This window comes from Lathamus discolor, chromosome 1 (genome assembly GCF_037157495.1).
Source record: "Lathamus discolor isolate bLatDis1 chromosome 1, bLatDis1.hap1, whole genome shotgun sequence".
Lineage (NCBI taxonomy): Eukaryota > Metazoa > Chordata > Aves > Psittaciformes > Psittacidae > Lathamus > Lathamus discolor.
This window is the reverse complement of record NC_088884.1, coordinates 137010071-137034583: the sequence shown is the minus strand read 5'-3', so window position 1 is coordinate 137034583 and position 24513 is coordinate 137010071. Positions and strand designations below refer to the sequence as shown.

The window sequence follows — 24513 nt, the reverse complement described above, 5'->3', positions numbered from 1 at the left end:
CTCCACTTCTGTCATCCCAGGAACCCACATCCTGTGTGTCAAGGCTTGCATAGGTGGAAGGACTGTGGGAAGAAGATTGAGTTACTTTTCTGAACTAACCACAGACAAATAGGAAGAGCAAATTGCATCCTATTGCCACGTGTTAGGAAAGGAAACAATCAGATGACCTGACACAATCTTTCCGTTTATCTTTCACATAGTGCAACTCAATCAGTGACGGAGGCAGAAGGCAGAGCATCCCCAGGCAGACAGGGCATCTGCAGCAGCTCCCTCTATGCCACCACAAAGTGTGATCTGAGCACTGGTGCTGTGAGCTGTTCACATGCAGCAGCTCCAAGGGGATCCCTCACAACAAAAAGCACACCTATGTATATTGTACAATAGTGCAAGAAATAAGAAAGAGATTTCCAAAGCAACTAGACGGTTCAACACAATCCTCCTTAAGTAACAGGACCCTGGGTATGATATTTTTACAGGCTATCTACTCAATTAGTATGATTCCATCCTACCCACCAGGCATCACTTTTAAACACAGCCTATTGATCCTGCTCACACCACATTCACAAGGAATGTCTCAATGACATTTACAATCATGCCTAAGGTGTGGACTGCAAGATGCCACTTCTCTGCCTGTTGACTAATCCCTTCCTGAACATGCAGTTTCAAATACAAATCTATAGAGATCAGCAATCAAGCCTAAACTGGCAGGAAGCTAGTTTAAGAAATACTTTTTTTCTTCTCTTTCAAAGAAAAGTGCCTGTTTCTAAGATTTTAACCTGTTTGTTTTCCCAGCATTCTTCCATCACTGTAAATACAAGCAGAGAGTCTCACATAAACACAAGCACCAGGAGCTAACACTTTAAAACAATAGAAAACAAACAACATAAGGAAGCTAAAATAAGTCTCCCAAATCTTGTGCAGGTTTGTGTAGTCTCACCTTTGTTACTCCTGTACTTCATAAAGATATTTAGCAAATAGCAAAGCATGGAAAATTCATCCCAAAAGCATCTACAGATCTGAGTAAAAGTCAGAACGTACATGATAAGGTTGCACCATTTTTCTACCTGTTGCCCTTGCTTGCTGCTCTCCCTTTCCACACCATATGTGGATCACCTCTGTCAATTTAGACTGCAAGGTCTTTGAAAGCAACATATACTGTATTTGTATAATCACTATCGCAAGCCCCTGTTTCAGCTCCTACTTTACTTGCTACTAGTTTAAACAAAAACCATGAAAAATAAGACTAATTAAAAAAACAAACAGAAAAGTAAGAATAAGTCACACTAATGCATGAAAAAATAAACCCAAACACATGGCAGGGGAGAGGTTTGCTTTTTGGCTTGTAAACACTTTTTTCCTCCTTTTGCCACAGTAGGCTGTCTTTAATCCCAAGGACCCAAATTTGCACGATCCCAGAGGGCTGCTTTAACACACCAAAAATAGAAAGAAGCAAAACAACTGTGGTACAGCCTAAAAGTAGATGGGGGTCAACCACACTCCTGTATGCTTGGATCTCTGTAACCCACCGAGTTTCTGAAGACATTTTTTCTTCCCATTGCTTTGCAGAATACCCAGTGCTTTAGGTAACGTACATAGAGCAATATCTAAACAGGATGAGTTCAATATATATTAATAGCTTACATACATAGCCAACTGACTAGGTCAACCCACAGAAAGCAACATTACCTATGCTCAGCTCTTTTTTAATAGGGGAAAAGCAACAAAAGTACTTGTATGTTTTCTGCTGAAAACACTTTTCCCACTCCCTCTCTATTACACTTTCAGAGAACGGCTTTTGCTTTGAACAACCGCACATTCTTTAACTTCACCAATGACAAGTCAGGAATGGCTGCTGGAAATAAGTCAGTGGGACACAGTGCAGGGCTCTGGTGCTACCTCTTGCCTCATCTGAGAAGTTACCGCAGTATTTTCCTTTCAGAGATTCCTAACGCTTGGAAAAAAAATTATCTTATCTTCCCCTTTTGGTGAGACATTTGTCTGTGACTGCCTTCCAGTTCTTGTCATGGTGCCTTTCCCCTCCTCTTTTTCCCATCTGCAGTTCCTCTGCTTTGGTCTAAATGCTCTAATCCGATGACACTGGTGCTGTAATCAGTGATTCGCATGGGATCCTGTACCCCAATTCACATTTCTCCTTCCTCTTGCATTCCTTGACTTCCCAAGGATTGTTTATTGATTTTACACATTATCTAGTGAACCACTGCAATCTGAAAGTTGTTCTATGAATCTAAGGACATTTAAAAAACTAAAATGATGCATTACAAGACCTTTAAAGATACTGTTGGAATCATGTTATTTTGCAAGAAAAAAATACAATTCTTTACAGTTACACTACAATAAAATCAGGAGCTTTAAAACACCCTTCAAAGTAGATGTCAAAACAATAGGTAAATATTACAGTGCACACATCTCTGCATATCTATTGCAAAACGTCTTGCAGGGCACAGCAAGCCTGACAAAGAGAAGAGAGCACTTTGAATCAACCATCCATCTCAGAAACAGAATAAAATAAAAACAAGCGTAACAGTTATCTGGTAGACAAATTAGAAGTTTATTAAGCAAAAACATTACGTTATGTCCAAAGATAAAGCTTTGAAAAGCCCTGTTAGACACAGCTATTTGATACACATACAGCAAGGTTTTTGACAGACATCTGGTAATTGCAAATTTCTCCCTTTCCCTCATACATTAATGTTGCATTTTTTTTCAAATGAGCCATTCTTTGTTCCAGAGCTAGTTAGAATTCAACTGCATATAATTTGGACTTTAAAATAACAACAAAGAGTTTATACAAGAAGAGGAGAAAGCAAACACAGAAACCTGGGGACACTTATTACCCCTTTGTGTGGGGGATGACCAATTTACACCATCACAGTTTTAGACTCGGCTAAAATGATATGCCTCTTGCTTCACACCACCAGTACAGAAAGATATTTGCTTCCCTTATTGCTCCAGATCTTGTCTAGTACTGTTAAATTACTAAAATCTGGTCTTCCAGGTCACTAATGCAAGAGTAAAAGTTCAAGAAGCAATAAGCCCATACTGGAAAATACGTCTACTCAACAACTAAATGTTCCTTCCCCATTTACAATTACATTTTCAGATCTACCAACAGGCTGTTCTTAACATCCTTCATATTTATAATATTAGTTTGGCAATGTATTTCTTCAATCAGCATGTATAATTAAGCAAATGAAAATAAGTCAAACACTCTTGTCCAAGCAATATAGCATAATCGCCAAAATTATGCCACAAAATCAGCCACATCTGTAGTCTCTGGCAAGTAAATTATTTTAATGTGATCTAATTTCCAGTCAAGGAGGACAGAATTGACATGTACATTCTCTGTTACTGGATTTTTGCCCAGACTGTTTTTTCTTTCAGTTACATGCAACCCTTGCCGTGTCCCCAGGCTTACTGAAAAACAGTGTGTCTCCCATTATTTTTCAAAGGCCAAATTGAAAAGTCAGTATCTACACTCAGACTCCCTCCCAGATCTTCTATAGCTCGAATCAAGAAAGAAAAAGATGACTTCGTACAGTTGTGTTTTGGTTTTAAACCACTTGGGGTCAGGTGAAAGCACATCCTAGATCAGAAACAGCAAGCAACCAGGTGGAGGACATCATACAAGTAACATGTTAAAGAAGGAAAAGTAAGCAAATGTGGTTATTCCTACATCTGGCAAAGAACACGGGATTTCAAAGAGCAACTCGCTGACATAAGCTCTGAGTAAGTGACAGAAAACAACACTGAGTTGGCTTCAAAAATTAACCAGCTGAAAAGACAGCATTTCAGTGTAATGAACTAGTAGTGTTTGTACTTTTATAGAGTTTAAAAAAAAAAGGAAAATTGTGATAGTCCCAACATAAGACAACATAAGACATGTATCAGCAAAACTTTCATCCTATGTCTTTACAGCTAAACTGTGCCTGTGTATTTTCACAAGAGGGAGGGAGGAGGGGAAAAATTCAGTAAAGATTAAATTACAGCTTCATTAATACCACAAAGCTGCCCAAAACTGAGCAACTGCTAAAAATAAGTGTGCTGCCAACATATCCTTTGCAATAACACACATTTGTTTAAAGACAACTCAACATCCACACTAAGTGCACAGCGCTTAAAAAAACAACACTAGGATTGTTAGAAGAACATTACTACGAAGGACAAATCCATTGCTGGCAATATGTCATTGGAATAGCGATAAACCAAAGAGAAGCACAAGCCTGAGATAAGACACAACGATTTGGCTACAAGCCTGGAGCAAGGGGCACGTACCAAGAGACATCCTTTCCCCTGCACCAATTGCCCTGCTGTTTTAGAGACAGTGGAGGCTGTGCCAAGGCTACGCCAGCTATACTGCACATTCCTGGGGACACATGCCAGCCGGACAACCCAGGGGAATGGCGACAGCCAAGTCTCTGACTGCACCCCACTCCATGCACAACAGCCCCCACTGGGTAGAAAGTAACAACTCCCCTGCACAGCCTCTGCTCCTTGCTGCAGGGATGCTGTGAAGAATGCCATAGGGATCAGAAGAGCTGACCCCTGCACCGCTGCACTGCCTGGACACAGCTGGGCTTAGAGAAAAGAGCCGTTCTTCATTTCAGTCTTCTGAAAGGAACCAAATGGCTCTAATTTACCAAAAATCTTCTATAAAGAAACGGCTATCAGTATTTCCAGGACTTCAGTCTCCAATATCGCCACATATTTGTGCGCATCCCCAGCACATGCACTTGATGGGCTAGCCAATGTACATTCAACTGAAGATGCAGCAATACTTCTTCAAAGGAAGAAAAAAAATCCACACCAAAAGCCCGAAATGCTAGTTTTCAGATAAACGTAAATTGCACATCCCCGGACGGGACAAACACTTCTTATTTCTAAAAGTAAAATGACAACCTTTTGAAGTTTTAAAATGTCTCAGCACTGGACTGTAATTCTGCTGTTGGACGTTTTATGTGGTGGGCAAATCTGCTCAGCCTAATTAAATGTGCCTCATAGACAGTAGAAACTTGAACTACTTCCCTGTCCATCCTAACCTTAGGGCGGGGGGGGGGACACGCGGGGGGGAAGACAAACAGAAAGCTAACGTCGCCTTGGCACTGTGCTTCCAGAAAACTGCAGAAGGAGAATCTGGTATTACCATCCTCTCCATAGATGAGCAAAAATACTACAGCAGTTCATCTTATTCTCACATCCTCACTTAGATATGTGTTAAGATCCCCTCCATGTGTTGGAGTTTTAAGATTAGAACATGCACATGGTACTTTAAAAAAAAAAAAAAACCAAAAAAACCCACCAAAAAGTCTGAGACCCACACTAAAGAACATAAATGTGTTCCTGAACAATTTAACGGTTATTTCCCAGTTTCACTGCAAGCCCTCAAGCCACTCAGTGGGTGTAATCTGCTCTAGACTCAACTTTGGCTGTGTACTTTGGCACCAAGTCAAAACACAGAGGTTATTGTTTGATTTATATGCCAAGAGCCTCTTAGATAAAGGGCTAATGGCAGGCTGATAGCTTCAGCCTTTGCATGTGGTGTTTATACAGACCCTTCTTTCCTCTCCCTCCTTGCTGTGTATACTCCAGGAAGGCTGTGTCACATCAAGACCAAGTTAATTAATTAACTCATACTAGCATAATTTGATTGATAAAACAATTGATTCACTAAAGCTCATGGGGAGTGCTGTTAAAACACCAACTTTTCTGATTTAACAAGGCATGGAGTTTTGAGATTTGCTTTTTTTTTTTCTTTTACACTGCAAACAGTAATTTTAAAGCAATAACCACACTACAAGAACTGATGGAAAAAACTATGAGAAATTAATCTGTCAAGTAAGTGACCGAAACGTTCAGAAGGTATTTCAGTACTTCATGAGATACTTGAGCAAAAAATAAATCAAGTCCTGCAACAGGAAGGGGGTCACATAAGAGACTTTTCTACATTGTTAGTTCTGTAAACTACTGAAATTTCCCAAAACGAAAACTAGAGGCTATTTCTAGAGCCTATGTGATATACTTTGCTATTTACTACTTCCAAACTAGGAGTATTTTCTCGTATATAAATGCTTTGCATTGTTTAAAATACTCCTATACTGGGGTAAAGTCTTACATGACAAACTTATTTATTGGATGTTTGCAAACTTTATTATCAAATTATACAATTAAATTGGTTTTCTGCAAGACACGAGCAGCACAAATTTTAACTGGAAAAAAATCTTATTCTAAATACAGAAAACAAAACCATTAAAACTAGGCTGGATTCTTAACAGCCTTTTGCCACCAATTTATTTTAAAACACTTAAACAGCAGGCAGATAAAGCAGAAGCTGTCAAGCATTTTAAAACCAGATCTGAGGTAATATTCAATGTGTTGCAAATCAGCTTGCAGCCAGCAAAGCTAAAGCATATGGGCAAAAACAGGAGCTGAAGATCAGCCACAAAGTTTTACAATAGATTCTCCTCTGGACTTCATGAAATATTTGCAAGTAGTCAATGTTAGGAGTATCACATTTTTATCAGGAGTTTATTGGTCAGTATTTGTACCTGTATATTGTTAATCAATATACAGGTATAAATACTGCAAATGTATATTATTAATTGGACTAATATAACAGACCTGTTCATAAAAAGACATCACGTGTCATGATTATGGAAAAAAATTCCATAATATTTTGCTTCCTCTCCCATTTTCAGCTTAGCACGGATTCTCCTGCACCAGTAATACTGATTTATCACGCAGGATCACTTTGCAAGCCAAACTGGGAAGCAGAGAACTTGTTTTGCCTAGTCCTCAGCAGCCAGCAGGGACTGCCAGGCAGCTCCACAGGATAGAGCCCAAGTTTTCCTTCATTACTGGTTTCACATACAGCTGACCCAACATAGCCATAAACCAAACAGGCAGAACACAGTGGTTACTCTTCGAAAGGTCCAGCTCACAAGCAAAGGGTATGCATCAGGGGAAACTTGGTTAAAACACAGCAATAACAGAGGGAACAGTTATATGCAAGTTATTATATTCAAGCTATATATATTTAGCTTCGTAAAGGCATGCCTACAGGTATCAACACTTCAGGGCAATGCTGTATACCTGATCAAATTAAATTTTGCAATCGTTTTCATATGCAGGGTGGTAAAACAGGCTGTTAGTTACCATTAGGAGGGAAAAAATATATTCAACAGACAGGACCAATGACTAAGACCAACAGGAACAGGAAAGCATTCTTTGAATTTGTTACTGAGCATCATGTGAGATGAAGCCTTGGTTCATCTTACAATGAAACATACGAAGTATGGGACAAGATTTTCATGGACATATAAGCAAGAGTCTAAAAAAATGCTGAGAATACACAAAAACGCAAGCTCGTTTCAGACAGACAAGAACTGTGACAAAATTATCTCAAAACAGCTTTTAGAATAACATAAATTTCAAAACCACTACATTTCATATAAACTATTGTGTTCCAATAAAACCATGACCACTATACTCTAAACCAGGAAGAAATATGCTACCTGTTATCAATTATCATGGGAGAACTTAAAAACAAGCAATTCAGAAGGTTCTTCTAAACATATCCAACACAGCAACCCCAAACTGCCCCACAACTGCTCTGTGTACCTATAGCTCTTTGCTTGGGGCTGACTTCCTTTTCCCTCCTTCACAGATAAAGCACCGTAAATCAGACTCTTAAAATCTGACATATTTTTGGTCCACAGGTGAACTGAATTACAGTAAAATTTAAGAATTAATTAGCAAAAGGCTGGCAAGAATTCAGTTCACATCAGGAATTGATTTAAAAGAGGGAAAAAAATCCCCCAAAGAAAAGCGAACGGCAACACACCATTCAACATTTTGTCTTCTTTATTTATTTTTTTTTGTTAATAAAAATAAAAGATAAACTTGTCTTTCCTGGCTCATTCATACATCTATTTTACAGATGGTCATACTTACAAAATCGAATATGTACAAAAATCTAATGACTGTGGTCAACAACCATCTGAAGCAGGTTCGTCACTTGCCAAACCCACCGTCTTTAGTTTTATCAAACATTTCCTCAGTACAAGCATCATGTAAACTTGCAAGGACAAGCATCTTAACCACAGTCCTGTTTCAAGCTGATCTAAATATAGATGTATTTATACATACATATGCTGTGATACACATGCAAGAAGTTTTTTGGCTTCAGAAAGCCGAAAAGTTTAACATCTACACTTCAGCATCTATGACACAGAACAACTTTACTTGCTAATAATCACATACATGAGACAATGCAGCTGCTCATGGAATGATGTTATTGAAAAGTAATGCAACTCCACTCATTGCTGCTTCCAGAATCAAAGAGGAATAGTGTAAACCAATGACACCAGTATGCACTAAACCAAAATACAAAAACAACTCAAGATAGCAGAAAAATAATCTGTGGATTGTATTTTACCGTAACAAAAATTGGCACAAATGCACACGTGCACACGCAGATTATTTGAAAAGAAAAACTAATCTATAAATCCTCTTACTCTATACCACTAATAGGAATTTCTGTATCACCTAAATATTAGAATAGTTGCTTAGTGAAAAAAATCTTAAAAAGAGCTTTTTGCAAAAGAATTTACTATATATATATATATATATATATATATTTGAACTGGTATTGTCACATTTAATAATCTTTTAGAGAAAAAGCATTTCTATATTGTTTCATCCGATTACAGACCGTCAACACAGCATTTTCCTGTATTAAAAGCAAAACCATACAGTCAGTCCAATGAATAGCTTGGGGAGCTATGCGTTCCCACCACCTTTGTGTTCTGCTTATTTTAGCTATTCCCAAGATCATTAATATCCACTTGAACCTGTAAACTTCAAGGTCAAGCAAAGGTGAAACATAAGGAAGCAATATAATATGGGAGTATTCAACTGGATTATATGCTGTGAAACATGAAGGCGGTTTCCTTAAACTGCACTTTTTTTTTTCTTCTTTCTTAGTAATAGAAGAGATAAAAAGATAAACTCCATATCGAACCAGAATTTGGAGGATGTACAGAACGACTAGTAATTCCTTTTATAGAGCAATAGTAAACTTTACTAACTATGGCTTTGTAGAAAATGCTACCTAATCAGAACAAAATTAGTAGAAAAGTATTCCTCAAACATTCCATAGATGGTGTAAATATATAACAAAAAAATTGTAATATTGTATAAAATACCTTACGGCTGCCACAAGCAGCATAAACCCCATAACCTAAGTCTGAATTGTTTGCTGTTCTTAACTTACAGCAGAGGTGTGTTACATTACATGTATAAGCTGGTGATCAGCAGCACTGAGAACACATGAACGCCTTACAAATACCTCAGGATCAAGAAGGGTCTGCTTGAGACCAAACATCGGGCAAAATCTCTGCAACCCCTGGCCTTACGTCTCACATGGTTATCCCTCTGCAGATGACCCATGTCAACACTATCAAAGCTCTGCATGCAGATAAACCAGGTTTTATTTTGTATTTGTGACATCAGAGGGAAAATACATATATCTAAATTGTTGTCCCCTACATGAGCTGTGGCATCCAAGTGCAGTACATCAAAATTTGTAGAACAAACTAAGCAAGCAGAAGAGGCTGACACTGCAGAGAGAAAGTCCTTGGATCAGGACTCTTCATCTTCTCCAAACCACCCTGTGAAAAGGAGAACTGGTGCTTAATTCCCTAACACCTTGCTGTCTGCAAAATACAAATTAGAACTCTGAATGCATTACCGACCAATATACCAAAGTTCCTCTAAACAAGTAAGGCTGCTCCTGCTGAACTACTGGAAGAAGAAACACCACAAGCATGAATAGCTGGCAAAGGACCAGGCTCTCCCTAAATACATTACTGAAGCCAGCTCTATCCACAATCTACAAAACAGACTACCAGTGATGTTTCACACCATTAGATGACTACTGTGCAGACTGCAACGTTTTCTTCTGTAATGCTGGAAGATGTTACCCTGAGGCAAGTCTCATGGAAACAAAGGCACATACAGGAAAGTAAGGGGTGTAGGAATAGGAATCCATGCAGAACACCAGGCTGAAGCATGAGCGAGAAGGAAGCATCAGTCATGCAAACAGCCCTGAAACAGAAGCCATGCCTGGCAATTGCACCAAGAAATAGATCATCATCTCTGCCTGAAGTCCTTTTATGACAGTTACTTATCAGCTTCAAGATCCTCTGAAGTCTGTAATTTTGCATGACTATTATCCTGGAACCAAATGCCTCTAGTTGCCTTCAAATATATTAATTTCAGTGTGTCTCTTTTAAACTTGGATTATCTCGAAAGCTTTGCTAAAAGTCAAGTGTACCAATAAACCATGGATTTTATTAATCTTTTTTAAGGCTTCTTCTTTTTGATCTACAGCAATTGTACTTACCAAACATGGTTTTAACCCTTTCTGCTGACACCCTAAGCAGAGGAAGCTGGAAGATTACTGAGAGAGGAGAGCACGCAAGATGCATCTTACGTAGTTAGAGCTGGTTTTGACAGAGGCTGACTGATGTTTAGGTTTTACTGACTCTTGAAGTATTAAATCCCACTAAGCTCTATCTTGTACACATACCTGATTTTGAATGGGTTCTGTGCAAAGAGAAAAGCAGATCAACTATCAACTGGGCAAAGAGTCCCAGCTCTAAGATGTGGCCAGCATGCCTCAAACCATTTTAACTCTCTCCTTCCTCTAACTCCTATCTGTTACTTTATTTAACAACACATAATACATAGTGTTATCATTTTTATCTATTAACAAGCTGGGAGTGTTCCCTCCTTTTTGCAATAGCACCACACCAGCCACCTCTGCAGAAGAGCCTTTATTACAGGCCACAGAGTATTTAGCTACTCTAACAGGTTGCCCAGGGGGGTTGTGGAGTCTCCTACACTGGAGATATTCAAGGCCCGCCTGGGCAAGTTCCTGTGTGATGTACTGTAGGTTACCCTGCTCTTGCAGGGGGGTTGGACTAGATGATCTTTTAGGTCCCTTCCAACCCTTGGGATTCTGTGATTCTGTAAAGCTTTCCCATTATTCAAACAGGAGGATTAAAGGAACTGTTAAATATGTATGCTGGCCCTGGAGCACTCAGTGGATAGCTGTGCATCTTACTTGGACTTGCAGAAACTAGTTTCAGTTCCACATACAGGGTAGCGCTGTCACTTCTTGCCAGGTACTCAGGACTAAGCTCCTCTGCATTGACTCAGCATGGAACCAGGTCTACGAGTGCTCCTTCCTTTTCTTATCCTGCTCCTGCCCCCTCCCCTCTCTCCCCTGCCACCCCAGTAATACATTCTTTGAAGTCTTCAAAGATTTCTCAAAGGGGTTCCTGCAGAAAGGCGAGATGTAAAGCCTGCAATAGCATGTGAAGTCATTGCCAAGTACAGGGTTTGTTGCTGTTGTTTGGGATTTGGGGGGTGGGAGTAGGGGGTGGTGTTAAAGAAAAACCCAAAACAAACCAACCAAACAAAACAACAGAAAAAAAACAGTTACTCCAGCTGTCCACCACCATTCAAAAGCAGAAGCAACACCTGATCTTTAGATCCCAGAGCAACAATTAAAGGCAAGCTGATCCAAATAACAAACCAAAGACACCATAGCAATCGGAGGACTGCTGGAAACAAAGCAGCTGACCATGCAGATGAACACTGAAGCTGGTTTCCTTCCTTCAAGACAAACAAAAGAAAAATCACTGAAAATCATGGAAAAGTGAACTTTCTGCTGGAAGCAGAATTGCTTATTGCGACCTGACCTACCCTGTTCTCCAATTAGCAGATGTGGATATACAGTACTTCATAAGGCAAAGGGAAGGCTTGATGCCGATAGGCTTCCCAGATATGTTACAGCCCTTTTGGTCACTGTAATAAAGCAGACCTTAATCATTTCAGCATTACCCCGAAATTCACTTTTGCTCCTCTAACAGTAGCCAAACTCTGCAGGAGCAAAGGAAAAAAGTGCATGCAAATAATTTCTTAAACTTTAGAATATTCATAACCATCATTTAGCCCTATCTGAGTTTCAACTGGCTGCTTTTTAGTCCAATGAAATGCCTCTGTAAAATGTTTCATTCCTACAAGCTGCAGGACAGCTTACGCAGAATACCAGACCAAGTTACTGTATGAATCAAGTTAATTGAAAGCTTCTGGGTAGGATTTTGTACACTACAAGGTATATCAAAATCCTTGCCAAACTGCTCTTTTAAAATATGTATATTAAAGAATTACTTGTCAGGGACTTTAATTTAGTTCCTGGACAAAGCAAATGAATTATGCTAAAAATAAAGTCTGATCCTTACAACATACATATTGCTTGGGAATACTACATGTAACATAATAGGTTACTTTAGAGCATTCTGTTCTGTGCTTTAAAGCTATTGTATAAGGTTACTTTAATAAAAATTATTTCAGTGAAAGAAGTTAGTAATGAGGTGCTGACAATTGAATCTACATTCAGGGATTGCATTGGACTGCCAAGTCCACTTTTACAGATGCACTGGTTAGTTATCCAATAGATGTCCTCGGGGCATGTAAAACCAATATATTTTGGGTTACATTTGGCAGCGGAGATAGACGAGACAAGTGAAAACATCTACCAAGAACACATCTGAAATGTGCTTTTCTTATTAGAGAAATGTAAGAAAATAAACCCTGATACCATGGAATGCCAGGAATTCCGTCTCCTCAATGTTTTTGATTTACAAGGCCACTATTTGGTAGTCTCCTCTGACCTCCCACCCTCATTTGCTGGCCTAAAGCCTTAAGTTAGTGATGCAACCTCTTGACCAGGCCATTTTGAGGGTTTATGTAGAGGAATATGTATTCATCACAGAAGGAAAGATGATACTTTCCATAAGTGACTTGATTACCACAAAAATCATTGCTTATTAACTCTTATGACATAGTCGAGTTAAAACAGTCAAAGATATTCTCTTTATGAGTTGAGAACAAGTATTCAAACAGAGAGCTGGAGACCCAAAATAAATAGTAAAAAAATAATCTGAAGCAGACCTTTTATCTTAAAAACATGTTGTTTGAACACGCAGGGCCATATTCCCAGCTAGTATGTTCATCATCCTGGTTAGCATGACATAAGCAAACTTTGATCAACTTGAGGGCTTAGCCCCGCATATCTTCCTTATTCCCCTTTCTTACTTCAAAGTAGCATATTTGTCATAGTTTTGATGCAAACCTAGAGCCCCTAGCTTCTTCAGATCTCATGCAAACCTAATATGGCCACTTCTAGTGTTCAAAACCAAACCAACAGCTATTCAGAAAGAATAAAGCTCCGATCCCAGGCTTTCATTTTTATAATCATTTCCATGCTCTGGTTGATCTGTCATGCAGAATGAGATAAGGACTTCTGTCTACACTGCATATATACCCTATGTTCTGGATATCTTCTCACGGCACCTCCCTGATACACTTCTGCCTACCACAGAATGAGTAAGGGGAGCAGAATTTTGTCTTAATCCAAAATCTCCAGATTGTTGGTGGCTTTTTATATTTATTCAATATTAATGCTGCATCCTCTTCCTAAAAAGGGCTTGAATAAGAAGTGTGTTTGGTGCTGTCTAATTCCCTTCCTCCTCCATATTCCCTCACTACTATCAAACCAAGTGTACCATTGATGGTATTTTCTGACTTGTGCAAAGTGTGTTTGAAGCCACGGCATATTCCCATGTCACTAATAAGAACTGCAGCTTTGTCTATCAAGGTTAATTTCCTTCTCCTAAGGGGTAACTGGAGCGCAAGCATCCACGTGCATCTTACACGTTCAGCATGTGCTCTACGGCTGTTTCCAGTATCTGAAAATGGTTCAATATGGATTTCTTTTGCTGGCTGCTTATTTAAATAAGTAGTATAGTCGTGGAGAGATTTAGGTAAGGTCATAAAACTCTCCCACAGCGAATGGGAACCTTTTCCAGTTGAACACCGTTTTAGAAAATACATTCACGATCTATGGAAATGAAGTGGTACATGGTGTAGCACAGTCATGCAGAACCTGCAGGAGCACCACTTCTGCGCTGCAGTTCATCAGGGTACAAAAACTGGCTTGGTTTGGTCGATTTTCACAACCACTTCTGAAACTGTGAGCAGCTGTAAAGCAGCAAAACTGATTTCTGAGTCTCATTGCTACAATTCAGGAAAACAAGATGTGCAAAGAGAGGTGATCAGTGAAGTGAGGCATTATGAATTAGAATCCAAAGATCTGCCATCTAAATAACACAGAGAACTCTAACTATTATTTACCCATGCTAAATAACAGAAGAGGCAGGTAGATTTCTGGATCAATTATTAAAAAAAAAAAAGTAGAATCAACTGCTCTGCGAGTATTTAGCTGTACAAAAATAAAAAAGTATTTCTCCATACACAGACTCTTGTACTTTCCTGAGTAAAAGCATATTTAAGTTCTGCCAGGTAACGAGCTAACTTCACATAAATTTTAGCCTGTGTAAGCTTTGATTCCCATTTCATATTAAATTTGGAATCATGAAAGAATCCAAATCATATAGTCAAAACTTGCAACCAAACCTGCTGCCAGCAGGTAATACTGTTTCCTTCCCAAGCATTGATTTGTCATCCAAAAGAGCAGCTGTCATTTGTTCTTTTCATCAGCCTGTTAATGGCACGTTTTTCTGCATTCTAAGATACAGCAGGCTTACTGTAGAGTATGAAAATGATAAACTAGAACACCCCTCCAGGTCACGTAGTCACCCTGTTCTGACACTACGGTTGAACAGCAAACAAGTAATTCCACAGTAAGTAGTAAGGCCAATGCATATCACTGAATTTTAAAAGCTGGTTGTTGAGGTCATTCAGGAGACAAACTTGAAGGCAGTCAACAAAGCAGAGTGAGAGCTACTCTTAGAAAAATGTCACAACATCAGCCAAAGCAAGATTGTACTGTAACACAAGAAAGATCTGAGCTCTCTTTGGAGATTCATAAAGTCTGCTTAATCAGACACACAGTTTATGCTGCTATTAAACTCTGAACGCATCTGCAGGAAAGCAGCTCACTGTGGCCACATCAAGAAAAATGCAGTTTACAAACTTACACAGGGAAAAAAGAAACTTACAAAATTCACAAACAAAAACATTAAGGTAACAAGAAAAGCATTTTTAGGGCAGTTTTAGAAGAAATGCTTCAGACAGCCAAAAATACAGGGCCCCAAAGCTCTTCCTTTTATCTCCTGACCGCAGACAACAGTAGCTACTCTTTCCAATAGTTAATCAGAAAGAGGTTTGTCCTTTACATCTTGCAAGGAATGTACCTGCAGAACTGAGAGTAATTCTAACAAGGGAGCAGTCAGAAAATAAACTGGCTGAGGGACTGTACTCCCTGAATGTTCCTACAGACATTAAATTACCATGCTGTGCTAACCAGCTGAAGGCACAAGTACTCAGAGACTCAGATAGCTGGACAACATTGGGGTAACACTCAAATTTATTGTGTCTTTCCATGGGCAAAGGAAAAAGTCAGAAACTTGGGACTTGGTGACAGTACTCAAATAGAGATTGTATTGAGAATAATATAAATACAAAAGAACAAAAAATGTGTCTTCAAAAACTGAAGCATGGAGGGTTCTGGATTTTGCTATTTTCAACCAGCAGATTCTACAGGCAATGGCATCTCGAACCTCCTGATCCTTGCACTGAGGATGACTACCTGAGCATCAGAGGGCCCAGGAAGAAAAACGAATTCTGGCTGAAAGCTTTCATTACTAAGCCTGGGTAGACCAAACAGCACAGTTACACATCCTCAAAGCACAGTGATTGACTTCTCGAGCAGTCCAGCTTCCCACATCCCCAGAAGTCCTTTTTGCGGGCTGAGAGGAACGGACAAGGAAGAACAGCCAACTACTGCCAAGAGCTTGTCAGCCCAGTTCATTCTTTATCTCAAGGAAAATAAGCTTCAAGCTTCCTCTTATCTAGAAGACAATGTCTAAGGCTTCTGAGGCCTGCCATAGCAATTGAGGAAAAAAAAGCAAACCCAACATGGCACCTATTAGGCAGGAATGTGGTCAGATGAAGAACCCTACTGTGATTCATCTACCAGTTACTTCAGAAAACCCGCTACTGCTGCAAACCAGGATTTCACAGAGCAGCGGCAAGGTCTTCCACAGTGCTGTATGCTACACAGTGCAGGCAAGCCCAAAGCTCTGACCTCTTCCCAGAATTTTCCACCCTCTGCACACCCCTCTCACCCCTTCCTTTTTTCCATTTCAGGGAGGTCCTGTGTTGAAAGGATCCGGGCAAATATACACATTTATTGTAAGATATAATAAATCTTATCAGCTTGTTCATCTTATCCTGTGGCAACAGTCAATTACGTTCATTTGATTCAGGCTGGTTTGAAACTGAGCAGAAAGCCTCTCCTGGAAAGCTTGTCTTGAGTGACAAACCCCAGAAGCTGATACAGCCGTGGCTGTTATTCCCAATGAGAAGATGCCTTGAGAACTTTCAAACAATAAGGCAATTCTGAATAGGCCTCGATTCAGCACTGTGCTCTGAGCCCATAAAGTAAAATAGAGTGATGAGCAGGAAGACTGCCAGTCCAGTAGTGTGGTGTCAGTGCTGGGATGCTGTGTCTGGGGTATGCATACAGCCCCATTCGCTGCTTAGAGAAGCATCTCCTGGTTAGATTGCTGAAGAGGCAAAATCAAACAGAAAAAGGCAACAGAAAAACCATATAAAACCCAATTCATCTTTCTGAAAGTGGACCTTGAACTCATGGCACAGCATGAGTCCAAGAAGGTGTAATTTCTCCTGTCATTGCATTAAAAAAGACTGAATTTTTCCTTCAATGTGATGTCTGCTTTTCATAAATGCTGATGTTAAGACCTCCTTTTCTCTGTAAACGGCTGCTCACCTTGTTCAGAAAAGCAGGCAGGAAAAGGGTGTAAAGGAATGATGGCTTTTCTTTGGTTGCTTGGGGTTGGGGGGGGGTGGGGTGGGGGAAGGGTGTAAGCTTAGGTTTAAAGCAATCCTTCAGAGGAGAGCCTACAAGCGCACTGCCGCAGAGGCAGGAGCCTGGGTCCTGGCAGAGCAGGAGCACGCAGCTCCCGGCAGGGGGAAGCCTCCAGCAGCAGAAAAGCTGAAGGAGCATCCCAGAAGCAGGGACAGGCTAGGAGCCAGCACAGGCAGGGAGTCCGGGCAGTACTGTGCTGCTGCTGAACCACCAGCAGCATTACCGGAACAGATCCTAAAGCGGTTTACAGTGCACAGCTATCCCTCTCCCCCGTCTGAAAGAGCCTTACCATCCACTGTTTTGGTTTACCCTTCCTCCTCTGCAAGACTCTCAGTGAATGAAGCAACCTAGTCATGTCATCTGGATTTTCTTCATGTAGTATTAATGTTTCCTCTTAATATTAACATTCCAGAAAGAAAAACTACTCTAATTTATGCCATAAATTCCTAGCTCATTCAAGTCCCAAACACTGTTCCAAATTACTTTCTTATTATGAGCTTTTATAAACATATGCATGCAAAAGAGCTGTAGGTTGAGGTTTTTGATGTATTTTTTTTAAATTAACATCTACAGCAGGCTTAACGGAAATACTTAAAAAACAAAATTGAAAATACCACAAAGTTCCAAGAACCATCCCCCCAAAGCTGAGTTTGTAATTAATTCAGTGTTAAGAAAAACATCACAGATACCCTTCAGATGCTTGGTCCACAGTACAAAAATCATCGAGAGAATAGAATCAACTATTCAAAAAGGTCTTTTACCCAGCTGAATGGAAACTTTAATCTCCTCTCCAGTTTTAGCTCTTGCTGCTCTTGTTTGCCACACAAGCACAAATAATATTTAATTTTAAATTTGTATCATATATGTGATTGTTCAAAGAATACTGCAGTGATGTGTGTTTTACAGGGATCACTGGAACTTCTGTCCCACCAGCTCACAAGGAAGGGGGCTGGGAGGATACATCTCAAAACAGTTTCCTCTCCCCAGTGCAACAAAGCACTTCACATAAGAGCAGAAAGCACACGGCACTAAAGAAAGGACAAATGGAGATCCTGCTTTTGATCATTTGTAACCTCCCAAAGACAAGAAGCTCCAGGATCTTCTCCCATGTCATCTGCGATCTTGTATCCTGGCAAACTCCCTGGTTAAAAAAACCCCAACAAGTTCCTTGGACAAGGGCTCAGAGAGGAAGCAGGGTCAGAAAGCAGGTGACCTGTCCAAGATCATGCTGCAAGCCGACAGCAGAGCCAGGACTGGAATACAAGTCCCCTTACCTCATTGCTCTTCTCTACACTCAAGATTGTCCAAGTCCCATCAGCACCAGGAGAGCACACCATCATTATGACATGCCCAAGAACAAAAGTGCGGCCAGAGTGGGACTTTCTTCTCCATCTAAACTGTAACAGCTTTAACACTTGTAAACAAAAGTACTAACCAGCCCAAAATAGGAAAAACAACTTGAGAACTAACAGGGATTGGGAGAAGTATGTATTTTCAACTGCCACTAACATGAGACATTGAAATTTTACTATTACATCTCCAGGAATGCTGTAACTTTCAACCAACTCCCCTCAGCACACCTCTTTTTCTACCTCTCATACAAGGACCTAAGGAAAGATTATGGGAGTGACAAATTTAAACATCTGGTCTGCGTATCTATGCTTTCTGTATCACATGATCAAGATGATCACCTCATTCTGAACTTGTTATTTTTCCCACCAATGCAAATCCAGATGATTTAGTGGCTCCATCTGCTTGTCACAAGTGCCCAGACACCTCTGCTGTATTGCTCAATGGACTGCTTTAGGCGTAGCAGCCCAGACATGAAGTGCGTTATGTTAGAATTTTCATCTTTATGGAAAGATACTTGCTGTAAGAACCCAATGGTTCTTTGAATACTGCATTAAATACATACATATATTAAATAAAAATCTGGTCTTTTTCTGAGATTCTAACACTACACTGAATTCCAAGAAGCTTGCAGACTCCAAAGACTAGAAAAGGAAGCAAGAGTGGAAAAAAATGGGCAAGTAATCTCTATTCAGCGAGTTCTTGAAGTGCATGTAAACAAATTACATATTTAGTTTATTCAGCAAAATATGAGAGCACATCAAAAGTGCTCCTGAGTAATAAAAAAACATTAAAAAGAGGAAACATACGTATTTTTTCCAGTTGCTCACAGCTCAGCATCACGTAACAGTACTTGTTCTCACATGCCACAGATCTGTGGCCAGGATGTGGGCATCTGAACCCGCATTTGGGGCTCCAGAGAGGCATGGGACCTGTACACACCTCCCAGCTTGCAAGAGTTAGAAAACAGCAGAAGATAAACCTCCATCAAGATAAACCCATTACTGACAGCAGGATACTGCCACATGACAAAATACCAATCTTAAAAACACAAGATAGGTGCTTTGACAAACAAAGTGGCCAAAATGTTATCAAATGGACAGGATGGATTGCTCACAAACATGGAGAGCTTGATGATCTTCCAAGCAGACAGCTCCTAGAAGCTACTGTATACATACCTAAAATCAGAAGCTGAAATTTGGAGGAAGTAATCAAAAAAAAAAAAAAACACTGAGGGTTATCAAAATACAAAGACCTGCAAGAGAGCTGCAATCAGTATAGGGTTTTTTTAAACTACCCCTGCCATAAGCTTTCACTCCAATTTCCACTTCTATTATGCATCATTTGTTTGAAAGGACTGGGTGGCTACTGCTTTTCTTAATCAGAAACCAACAATTCTGATCAAGAGTGGATGCATTTAAAGTCCATAAACAGTTTCACATATATAAGTATCTCCAGCTGTATATAAAAATGAAGGAAGTATTTTCACACAATTCTCAGAGCATAACTCTCAACTAGCATTCACATTGGAGCAACAACGTCAGTGACTACAGTAGCGCAAACAATTGCTCCACAGTAATTGTGAAGATACTAACACCAATAAAGTTAAGAACTCTAGAATAGATGATATTTTTTTAAAGAAATTCTCTTCCTTACGAAGAGAGCACCTTCAGAGTACAGTAACTAAAGCAGCACATGGCATTTACATTTTCATCTAAATCTTTAAAGCAGCCCATTATTTCCTTAGATTTGAAAAAAAGAACTCTGCTTTATTTCACCACACCAGCTATAAATTATTCATTAATTCTGTTTGCTAACTCTGTAACTGAGCCCAGATGTTACTGCTGGAGAGGCATTCCATAAGAGAAGTTAAATATAGCAAGCTGCGTGGAAGGAGCAGAGCTCTCTCTCTCTCTCCCCCAACACCACAGCATGCTCAAATATTACTTGAGAGAAAATAATGAAAGCATTTGAAAAATATTCTGAGCATGTGAGCCTGTGAAATGCCACATGCTGATCACAAAATTTCACATAAAAGAGCTCCCACACATTCCATTTGGGTGTAACTGAAGTTGCTGGTCCTGTCTCTGGGAAAGGTGCTGGCACTTTCACTCACCAGAGTAAACAAGAAATTTACAAGCAGAGGAACACCCCTTGTCGTGCATCATTTACAAATCATGCATCATTTACAAATATAAATCAAGAGTAAGTTTTCAATTATAAGAAACCCTTCTGAGCCTGCTACCAATGGCAATAACCGTGCTGATGAAGAACTGAGAGCATCCTATGGAACTATTTACATGGAAACTTACTGGTGGGAATTTTACATTCATTTCAGTACTTCAGAAGAGCTTCAACCATGTTATGTGAGCAAAGAGATTAATTCTGACATTTATAATTCAACACTAAGAACAGAGTCCTGTTGAACAGAATGGAAACTACCACCTTCACCCACCCATTCAGACACCATTATGATTTCTAGTACCCTTCAGCAACTGACTTAAGCTGGTTAGGAAATGCCTATTTCAAATTAGAAACTATTTCTAATGATTATGTAGTTGCAGAAAAAGCAAAAGATGCAGGGTTGAACATCATAGAGCTACATTCTTTGGAGTTTAGAGACTATTGTTAGGCACATGATGCTGCTTCATTCGTGAACAATGATCACAGGAAAGATTCTGAGAGTCATCTAGTCCCTCTACTCTGCTCCAAGGCAAGACAAAGTCTATTTAAATGAAAATTTGCCTCATCTGTTCTTTATGATTTCCAGTGTAACAGAATCTGTAACATGACTTTGCAGAGGTAAGGTATTTTGGGGATGCTGTTATAGACTGCTGTGGTAATGACACCACTGCCTTGGTACCAGCTAACAGCTGCTGTCATCCAATTTTGCTGCACTTGCACCTTTTAGCCAAATCTTGTACTTTAACCACCTGTGTCCATGGGAGGCTTTGCAAAATATGTTAAGTTCAATTGTACTGTTAACAGAGAAAACCTTCCCACTAGCTAGCAGATGGACAAACAAACCAACCTCAGTATATATACTATTAGCCACCTTATGACACAATAAATCTCTGCTGGCTGTTCCTAAAAACATGAATATATTGTCGAAGTAATTATTGTGGCATGGGAAGGCATTATTACTATCAGCTTTAGTCTCCTCAGTGTCAATAATGTTAGGAATAATGGAGTGGTAGCACAGGTAAACAATCTCAGGGCAATAAATATCTTTATTCTAGCCCACGCTGACAAAAGTTTTCTTACTTCTGGTAGCTACACAAAATTAGCACAAGCAACGGCTACCAAACCACAGCATGTCTACTGTGGGCAACGACCTTTCCATTTTGCTGTGCAGACAGACCTTAGGGAGATCTCACTTCTACTTCAGGGACCAGCTGGAAAGCAGACAATGAGAAGAAAACCAGAACAAATTTTATTTAAGTTAGTCACCCCAGCAGCAACTCACAATTGAGTCCACCTATATGAGGAAACATTTCCTCTCCAACTCGCAAGGAAGAAGAGAGTTATGCAGCATGAAACCTAGAAACTGGACCCAGTTACAGCAAGTGTGGGAGATGGAAGATGACAAAGATTCTGGAGGCTCCCAGAAAATAAAGACCATATGTTGGAAAGTCTTCTGTGAAACCTCTGGGGAGGGGGAAGGTGGGGAAGGGGGAGGGAAGAAGAGGGCACAGAGTGCAGGTGTGAAGCACTAAATGGAGTCAAAAGAGAAGAACAGAAACTACATTAGATAGCCCATCTTGAAAAATCCTTTCCTAATACACGGCGGAACATTACAGCAAAATTTCTAGAGCACTGCTGAGTAAATTTTTTTTGTGGAGCAAAACCAGCACCTGGTGCATTTCCTGGCTTCTGCATGGTAACAGAAGCTGCAGCAAAGTTTCAATCCTGACAATTAAATTTAGGAAGTGAAACATCAAATCTGATTAACTTTACAAGCAAAGTCTTAGCTACAAATTATATATAGCTAAGTACAATAATTCAAAGTTACTGCTTTTAGGTTTAAGCAAAAGCCAGGCCCTCATGAAGCTGTTGGTATACCTAAATTTGTGCCTAATTATCTTTCTCCACAGGTATTGTGTTTGAAAATATGAATATAACCTTAAATTAATGGGTACTCTAGCAAGAATTCAGCATGCAGCTCACTTTGTAATTATAAAAAAGCTTATGGGAAAAGAAAGCCATATTCAAGACCTACCTGCTTGTATGATCTATTACTTCAACAGAAAAAGAAATGTTACAAGGAAGAATTCTTGGTGTTTAATCTGTACTGATTTCTATTACAGTAAGCTAAAGCAAATGAAACTACCCATATCTAAAAAGGTCCTGAGAATCTCTCACTTTTGCAAGTCTTATCTGGCCTGCTCACATAATGCACACATATAGATGATTATATTCCAGCAAAATTAGGACCAGATGGAGTTCTGCTGTAAGCTTGATTTTTCTTTTCCTTTTTTTTCCAAAGAAAAGACTTGTTCTCTGCTTTTTTTTTTTCTCCCCACGAAGAAATAACAAACATATTCAACATCTTAAAACAAGAAAGAAGAAAAGAATGTTTACTTTGGTTGTGCTAAGCAGCCAGGTGCTATAATACTGCAAGTTTCATCTGCAGTCCGCAGTGCTGTAAGTTCCACCATGTTAACCATCACATCAGTCTTGTGGCCCGGAAGTTTGGGAAGCACAGAAAGTATCTTCTCTGCAAGATTGTCGCCATGATGACCAACTGCCCCTAGGGGGAAAAAAAGACCCCAAAACTGTCAGATACACAATTAGAAGGAAAAAGCAACCACTCTGAAGGAACTGAAAACAAAACAATAACCACTTTTTTTTTTGAGGAGAAGGACACTGGTAGCCATAGCATCAAGACCACATTAAGGTTTTCAAATATATTTTGTTACAAAAGTAAAATTTATTTTTCTGGAATGTCTGAAGTTAAAAGCATTGATAACATTTCAGAAAGATTCATTTAAAAAGCCTGAATTTGACTTAGTTTAACAGCTGTTAGATATTCAATGACTTTGTACATGCAGAATATTTCTCCTTGCATAAGAAAGTGGTTAAACAAGATCTTCAATGTTTATTTTAAAAATCACGTAAACATTTAGATATAAATACTTATGTGCAAGCTACACTTTTCTACCTAAATTAACAGGACTGGGCTTAAAAGGGCTGTATGCAAGTTGCATACATAGCTAGCATAATATTAAAATAAACAAGTATCAGCAACATGCCACCATCAACATCATCATTTCTACACTGACTGAGGGCAGCTCGGGTAAAAAATCAGCACGAAATAACCAAACCAAATCAAGTTACATAGTATAAAATGTCAATTTAACCATGTTCCAAGAGTAACTCCAAATTCCAGTTGGCACGGTCTCTTCAAGTTTCCTGATTTCAAATACCGATGCTCTTTCCATTCACAAACTCAACACAGGCGCTACAATCAACTTATAAAGTATTAAGACTATGAGCCAAGCCAAAGCAGAAAAACATGACATACTACATATGAAAAAGTGTAGAGGGGGACCAGAAACCTTATTGCCTTTAAGTCAGGAACAAGTTGAATGTATTTTTATTCTGCCACTTTAGCTGTTTTTCAGCTATAATCACAGGGCTTGGAAAACAGTGGTAAGCTTAGAATTCTTCTCCTGGCTTGACTCACAGAAGAACGGGAACTTCTGTGTGGCAGCAAAATAATCTTTCAGGCTATGGTCCCACTCCATCAAAGTCTGTCCATGTGGCACCCCATCTGTTCTCGCTTTTCATCATTACCAAGGACAGAGGAGCTCTGCTTCAACAGCTGAAGTAGCTTCACATGCTTCATAGATCCAAACAATGCCTCCACATCAAGAACTTTAGGGGGGGTCAGATTATTAATTGGCTCTTAGATAAGCAGAAGTTTGTCTTCAGCAAATCTACAGCAGCCAGATATCCATGCTTTAAAACCACCTCACAGTTTATCAACTATTCTGAATAGTAGAAATTGGAAAGACAAGCAAAGGAGGAGAAAAGTAAAGTCAAACTCCATGCTGGCAATGTCTCTATCCACAGAAGGCAAAGAAAGCACATGTGCCCAGCACATGGTCATACTGCAATGTGGACACCTGGCTGCTCAGCTGGATTGAAATTACCAGTTTGTT

At 39.5% G+C, this 24513-nt stretch overlaps 1 protein-coding gene across 1 annotated transcript in view; it reads right to left on the bottom strand.

Annotated features, from left to right (window-relative positions):
* The window catches only part of SCFD2 (sec1 family domain containing 2), a 194059-nt gene that overhangs the window by 162552 nt on the left and 6994 nt on the right, over positions 1–24513 (bottom strand). The window contains exon 2 of the mRNA XM_065697335.1: positions 22931–23099. Within this exon, the coding sequence (XP_065553407.1) occupies positions 22931–23099 (169 nt within the window). The remainder of the gene's footprint in view (positions 1–22930; positions 23100–24513) is intronic.